Below are 6,947 nucleotides of genomic sequence, written 5' to 3'. Positions count from 1 at the left end.
TATATATATTTATTACTATCTTGGTTGTAAATTTAGGTGTTAATTTGATTATTTAAAATAATAAATCCACTTCTAAACGAATTAAATATTATAAGGACTATACAAATTTCTAATAAAAAAGGTGTAATAAAGTTCAATTTATCTTACAATATTTATTGCAATAATCAATAATCAATATATTTAAAGTTTCTATTATTTTAAACAAAAACAATCAGTCTATTATTTCTAAATGACTCATAAGAAGTGTAAGCTATGTCTATCTATTATAGCAAAAAATGAAATTATAGTCAATTTAATACAACTTCATCTATTGGATTTTTATCTACTGGATTTTCAGCCACTAAATTTGACACTTGTGTATCTGTTTTATCAGTACTTTCATTCATTTCATTTTCGGAAACTTGAACTTGTTTTGCATCTTTACTTAAAGCTTCCAAAAATTCTTTCTTTGGAAATGAATCTAATCCTTGGAATCCCAACTTATCTAGTGCAGTATCAATTTCTTCTGCAGTCATATGATCACCAAATTGTTCTAGCAATAAATGAAGTCTCTTTCTTGAAATCATAGTAGAATCAGATTCAATACCTTTACTTAAATCTTCATTTGTATATTTCTCATTAGATATTTCTTTATATGCCATTAATGCATTCTCTAAACTTATTTTAGAATCTCCATATTTATCTACTATTTTTAACATCTGACTCTCTGTTGGTGCTAATCCTAATGTATGTAAATACTTCTTCAATTGATTTATATTACACTTATTATCAGAATCTGCAACCTTTTCAAATTCTATTTCATATATAGTAGGCTCTCTTTTAGCTACTGGTTCTTTAATCATTTCTAGTACATTATCAGTTGATTTATTACTATTACTATCTAACTCTATCTCTACCTCTATATCTGAACATTCTTTATTATCTTCTTCAATATCAATCAGTACTACTAATTCACCATAATTCCAATCTTCTACATGTAAATTATCATAGCGTATTCTCAAATTCTTAATAGCCTGGTTTATTATTTCCATCTTTACTAATAAACACTTCTAACTCTTTTTCTTCTAATATCATCTATAAACATATTTGGAATCATGCACGCCTCAAATATAAACGTCTGACTAGTCACTACTCTACAAGTAAATAGATACGTCTAAGTATGTCTATACGTGTGTACACTTATCAAGTATCTATTTTATTTATAAATTTATTTTCTTAATATTAGCTAAATAAAAATAATCTCATTATAATTTAGTGGTATAATATTTAATAATTCAAAGTAATAGTTCAATTTCTCCCCCTCCCATTTTTTTTCTCTTTTTTTTTCTTTATTTCTCTTCTTTTTCTTCTCCTATCTCTAATAGTATATCTGAGACCTGTACCAAGTTCATGGCGCCGATTGCTATCTAATTGCTGCTTAATTTCACCACTTTTGTATAAATTTAGATTCAAAATTTTATTACTACTATATGTTACCTATATAAAGTTAATATTTATAAAAATATGTAATTATATTAATTTCTATCATTTTTAATTTACCTTTTTTTTCTACTGTTTTTTTATTAATAATAAAAAAGTTATAATTTTATATATATCTTTTTAAAAAGTAGATCTAATTATAAATTATTTATAATTCTAAAAACAGTAAAATATTTATTTTATTTTATAATAGTCAAATTATCATTAATATTTATTATTCTAATAATTTTATTTGGCGGTTATATCACACAATTTAAGATGCACCCTAAGATGACGACATAAACAGAGCATGCAAGAAAGGTAAAAATTAAATATAATACTACAGATAGATCACCAATACCTTCAAATAATTTCTATTATAAAGTTTTCTAATCTAAAGATTTTATTTTTATAATATTTTCAATGTTTGTTATTCGGTATTTTTTTATTTGTATATTAGTTTTAATAATCGTTTATAATACAAATGGAGCTAAACTAGATACTTTAATAAGACAAAAATATCATATCAATAGTATTGGTAATCAATTATATATAAAACACGATTCAGATGAATTTAATTCAGAATTTAATACTACAAATACCTCATCAAACTCAACAGATATACTCTATGATAGTAAGTTGAATATCCTAGTTTATATATTTACTCTTATTAATTTGATTTAAATATAAATTTAATAATTTAGATAAAACTGGACTTCCAATATTTTATAATCATGAACCATCAAAATACATAACTGCACCAACTCCCTGGCTTAGTGATAGGGATTCATCAAATGAATCTGTTAAGCAAGGTTTAAGTACTGGTTGGATTGTCCTCTATGTTTGTATAGCTATAGCATGTATTTTGATAATAACAGTAATAACTATTACGGTTACTAGACATATTAGAACAAGAAGATTAGCAGAATCAAGAAGATCGCATAATATAAATAATAATAAAGGAGTTTTAAAACCAAAGGCTCAAACTACTCAAGTTACACAAGGTATTTCAACTTAATAGTAAATTATATTCACAATGATTTCTAAATTATTTACTTATTTGTACTTAATATAAAATTTATTTGAACTAGAAATATTTCTATTTAAGAATAAGAAGCTATTAAATAATAATACTGTAATAGTTTTAGTTAAGTTACTTAATAATATACTTAAGGAAGAAAATAGTTCTAGTATATTACCGCCATCTAAAAATAAACCGTTTTGTCTTAGAAAAATTATTTTGAAGAGCACACAATAGTTAATATAAGTTGTAAATTCTCTAAAGAAAAGTTTTGTTATAATTAAAAAAACTTTTTTTTTTATTTACTAGAAATATAATGCACAAAGTACAGCAAACAATGAATAATGAAGATACAGATCCCACGCTAGTATCTAATCAACCAATATTTAGATCTCATGTAAATTCTTTAAATATTAGTAATAATATTAAACAAGCTGAAAAGTCTACAATTAATATTAGACAAGGAATTTCTACTTTTATTTTAGAAGCTTTATTTGGTAAAAGTGTAGGAGAAACAATAAAACCTGGAAGTACAGCTGAATTAATATATAATATACAAAGGGTTGTACGATTTCTATGTGTTCTATTTTCATTATTAGTTATTTTATTTATAATGGCCTCAAAAATTAGTATAAATAATTCAAATAAACGCTTTTTACCTGCAGGATCATTAGGGAGAAATGTGAAATTTGATATATTAATGGATGAAGAAGAACAAAAAATATCCAAAATAGGAAAGATAGATATAAATTCTAATAATCAGAATAATGAAGATTCTATATATAATATTAATGATAGTAATTTTATTGATAATCCAGAATATTGGGCAGATAATGATGATAAAGATTTATGGATTGATGAAGATGATGATTTCTATGATATGGATATTTTTAGTTCAGATGATGAGATTATAGATTTTGAAGATAGGATAAAACAAAATATAGAAATAAAAGAAAAAGAAAAGAATATAGATAGTAATACTATTTCTAATATTAATTCTCAAGGAATTTTACCAGTTAAAAGATTAAGATATAAAGGTATAGAGGTATATATACCAAGTGTATTAACATTATATGGACGTGTTAATGATTCTGGACCTCAAGTTAATGGTAATTATCATTTACAAATGGTTGAAAAGATTACAAAATCAAATAATAAGATCTCTAAAGATTCAAATAATGAATTAACTCCATTAATACATCATGGAAGATCAGTTTATAAAAAATCTGGAAATAATGGAGAACCTGATATATTTTTATTATTTGATGGTAAACATGAATTTTGGGTTTTAAAGACAACATTAGATGAAGATATAAAACCTATTGCATTTTTTCCTGATCATTCATTAATACCTGTTAGACATATTGGTCCATATGGAGCACATTCTAATTCTTCATGGATATTTAGAGATAATAATGGTGTATATAAAGATAAAAGTGTTCGTATTGTTGAAGATACTTCAATTAATAATAATAAGAAACGTGTACAGATTACAAAAGCTACCCATAAGTGGCATGAGGGACATAATAAGAATTCATCAATTTTTGATAATCATAAATATGAGAAACAAGTACATAAAACAAACAAATATTTTGATCCATATACTTAAAATAGTTGATATTTATTTTGATAATTATTATTAGGATATGATGGATTATTAATAGGTGGGATAGATTTAGGATTATTATTATTATTAGTAGTAGGTAATTATTTTTTTTTTTTTTTTATAACTAATGTAAAATAAAGATATTAACAATGATATCAATATTAGCGGTAATTATAGTAAATATAAAGTTTCTTTAACATATTGAAAGTTTAAAATTGAGATTTACAATGAGTTCTGATAGTGAGGAAACATGGTAAGCTATTATATATTGTTTTTAAAGATTTAATATATAAAATTATTTTATATTAATGTTTCTAAAGGTATTCAGTAGAAGATTTAACTTCTTTAGCTGATATATATTTAAATAAAATATTGATATATATACCAATAGAAAGTTTATCTATATCAAGTATTAGTAGATTCAGATCATGGGAATATATAGATAATTTGAAATTACCATTAGTGGAATTAAAGGATATTTTACAAAGTCCTTTATCTTTAATGAAAGTATGTTACTATAATTTTTTTTTTACTTTTTATTTCTTATATTTATTATAAAAAAAATAATTGATATATATTTAGAAACTTTCTAAAGTTATTATACAACAATTTGATATGACTAGATTATCAAATTCACTTGATTTGATAGCTTCAAATAAAAATATTTTAATTAAGATTCAACATATAGAGATAAGATTGGATACAAACTTAGATAATCAAGAGTCATTTGAAGATTTATTTAAATCTTTTATTAATTTACTAAATAATTATACTAATTTAAAAGATGATATAAAGATTCTAACTATAAAAGATAATTCAATATCTTTGATATCTATATTAAGGATTATTTATGAATACTTTCCAAATATTTCTAGAATAGAATTACAAGACTGTGAAATTTACAACTTTAAAAGTTCTAGTATGAATAAAATTATTCTTAATTCAGTACAAGAATTAAGTTGTATACGTTGTGATCCTATTATTACTCAGCATTTACCAAAATTGAAGGTAAGTATTTATAAGTAGAGTTATTTATTTTTATTTACTCTACTTAAATAATAATATTAATTTAGAATATATGAATGTATATAATAATATTTATAGATTATAGATTATGAACCAAGTATACCTATAGAATTAACTTCTTTGAATGTTTTTGAAAGTAAAATAACTCCAAAAGTACAAGTATTTAATTTAAGAATACCTAAAAAAATATCTGATATTTCTTATTTACAGATATTTTTTGAAAATTTTCCTCAGATAGACAATTTATTAGAGTTTAAAATAAAAGGTAATTGGTTATCTGATAAACAAAGAAGTTTTGCTATACATTGTAATAATAGTACTAGACTGCAAAGTAATCTAGATATTTTAAAACTAAATATAAAATTTCCAAGTTTAAAGAAGTTGGTTTTAGAATCCCTATATATTTCTTTGGAATTTTTGGATATATTTTCATCTATGTATAGGTATTTATTTAATGAAGCTAAAAATAATATGATAGATTACTGTATATATTTTGAAGATGGTCAATCAAATATAAAAAGTTATAATATAAGACGTTACAAACTTTCTTCAATAGAAGAGGAATCAAATATTCTTTTAAGAAATACACAAGATCTATATATTAATGATAAATGTAATAATTTTGAGAAGACTACTATTAATTTTTCTAATGAAATGATTAATACTTATGATAATAATGGACCAACTATTAATTTATGTGATTCTAATTTAGATTCATCATATTCATCTTCAATTAATATGCAACCTTATTTAGGAATTAATATGTGGATAATAGACTCAATTTCAGAAGATTCCTGGCCACTTGAGAATGAGAGAAAATTAATAAATCAAGGGAAATTTGAAATTCCTACACTTGATAATCAATTAAAAGAGATACAGGGTGAAAGTATATCTGATATTTTTAATTTAGTAATACCTATGTCACTTATACCCAATATAGTGGATCCACTTAAAACAATTTTTATTGTATCACCTACAAAATTAATATTATCACTTGGATATGATAACCTATTTTATTCAGGTTATATTTTGAATATTATGTGGTATTATCAAACAAATTTAACAGATATTTCAATTCTTCCTTGTTATCTTCCATTAGACTACTTTTTAAAGCTATCGTTATTTCGGATAAAATCTCTTAAAGTTACTCTTTTACAGGATAAGGACCTTAAGAAAGATCATTTAATAAATTTGTGTCAATGGGTTAAAACCCATAAAAGTAATTTAACCAATTTACATATCAGAATTACTGGGACAAGTTCTAAATGGGTTCCTAAGCCTACAGATATAGATCGAATTATAACTTTATGGAATAAAATGTGTCCTAAAGCTAAAGGACAAATTGAGTTTCAATGTTGCTATACAGAACATATCTTTAAAAATATGAATCCTTCTATTTACTATATGGATAGTTTAGAAGATTCAGACTAAAAATTATAATTTAATCACTTAATATTAGAATTTTAAGTATTGCAATAACTTTTTTTTTTAATGTATTTGTACTTTAATTTATCTGGAAACTTTATTAGTATTTTGATAAATAATTAATGTTAAATTTATAGTATTATATTAAATTAAATCCAATTTAATATTAATATAATTAAAATTAAAATAAGAATCACAATAAAGTATAAAGTACATTTCTTGAAGTATTAAATTTTAGGTATACAGTTATTTTTTTAAAATAATTGAGATTAAATTATAATTTAGGATAAACAAAATATTAATTTCAACTAAAACAAACAAATCTAATGGAATATGAATATATTCTATTATCCAAAATTTCTCAATATTATTAAACACGGCTACATCTTCAGTACTTTAAACACAACACAT

General features: G+C 22.8%; 4 protein-coding genes across 4 annotated transcripts, besides 15 other annotated features; 3 read left to right on the top strand and 1 right to left on the bottom strand.

The window, feature by feature from the left end:
• Positions 1-287: 287 nt before the first annotated feature.
• Positions 288-1,031, bottom strand: CMU_020030 (uncharacterized protein; the record flags this gene model as incomplete). The annotated part of the gene is made up of 1 exon (XM_002142573.1): positions 288-1,031. One exon carries the CDS (start codon positions 1,029-1,031, stop codon positions 288-290), a length of 744 nt encoding a protein of 247 aa, XP_002142609.1.
• Positions 1,032-1,191: 160 nt separating this feature from the next.
• Positions 1,192-1,240: a sequence feature (AT_rich).
• A 66-nt stretch (positions 1,241-1,306) lies between these two features.
• Positions 1,307-1,348: a sequence feature (A-rich).
• Positions 1,349-1,477: 129 nt separating this feature from the next.
• Positions 1,478-1,713: a sequence feature (AT_rich).
• Positions 1,714-1,858: 145 nt separating this feature from the next.
• Positions 1,859-1,879: a sequence feature (AT_rich).
• A 2-nt stretch (positions 1,880-1,881) lies between these two features.
• On the top strand, positions 1,882-2,476 carry CMU_020020 (uncharacterized protein; the record flags this gene model as incomplete). Its single annotated transcript, XM_002142572.1, has 3 exons — positions 1,882-1,895; positions 1,992-2,092; positions 2,163-2,476. 3 exons carry the CDS (start codon positions 1,882-1,884, stop codon positions 2,474-2,476), a joined length of 429 nt encoding a protein of 142 aa, XP_002142608.1.
• Positions 2,111-2,161: a sequence feature (AT_rich).
• Positions 2,477-2,753: 277 nt separating the features above from the next.
• Positions 2,754-2,784: a sequence feature (AT_rich).
• A 32-nt stretch (positions 2,785-2,816) lies between these two features.
• CMU_020010 (uncharacterized protein) lies at positions 2,817-4,088 on the top strand (the record flags this gene model as incomplete). The annotated part of the gene is made up of 1 exon (XM_002142571.1): positions 2,817-4,088. One exon carries the CDS (start codon positions 2,817-2,819, stop codon positions 4,086-4,088), a length of 1,272 nt encoding a protein of 423 aa, XP_002142607.1.
• A 95-nt stretch (positions 4,089-4,183) lies between these two features.
• Positions 4,184-4,232: a sequence feature (AT_rich).
• Positions 4,233-4,234: 2 nt separating this feature from the next.
• Positions 4,235-6,542, top strand: CMU_020000 (uncharacterized protein; the record flags this gene model as incomplete). Its single annotated transcript, XM_002142570.1, has 5 exons — positions 4,235-4,272; positions 4,294-4,338; positions 4,406-4,592; positions 4,668-5,093; positions 5,190-6,542. 5 exons carry the CDS (start codon positions 4,235-4,237, stop codon positions 6,540-6,542), a joined length of 2,049 nt encoding a protein of 682 aa, XP_002142606.1.
• Positions 4,345-4,395: a sequence feature (AT_rich).
• Positions 4,438-4,469: a sequence feature (AT_rich).
• Positions 4,602-4,666: a sequence feature (AT_rich).
• Positions 4,739-4,759: a sequence feature (AT_rich).
• Positions 4,819-4,868: a sequence feature (AT_rich).
• Positions 5,114-5,188: a sequence feature (AT_rich).
• A 111-nt stretch (positions 6,543-6,653) lies between the features above and the next one.
• Positions 6,654-6,726: a microsatellite.
• Positions 6,727-6,782: 56 nt separating this feature from the next.
• Positions 6,783-6,820: a sequence feature (AT_rich).
• Between the last annotated feature and the right edge of the window lie 127 nt (positions 6,821-6,947).

This window comes from Cryptosporidium muris, genomic scaffold (genome assembly GCF_000006515.1).
Source record: "Cryptosporidium muris RN66 scf_1106632373441 genomic scaffold, whole genome shotgun sequence".
Taxonomy (NCBI): Eukaryota; Apicomplexa; class Conoidasida; order Eucoccidiorida; family Cryptosporidiidae; genus Cryptosporidium; species Cryptosporidium muris.
The sequence above is the reverse complement of the archived record's forward strand: the minus strand, read 5'-3'. Positions and strand labels throughout refer to the sequence as shown.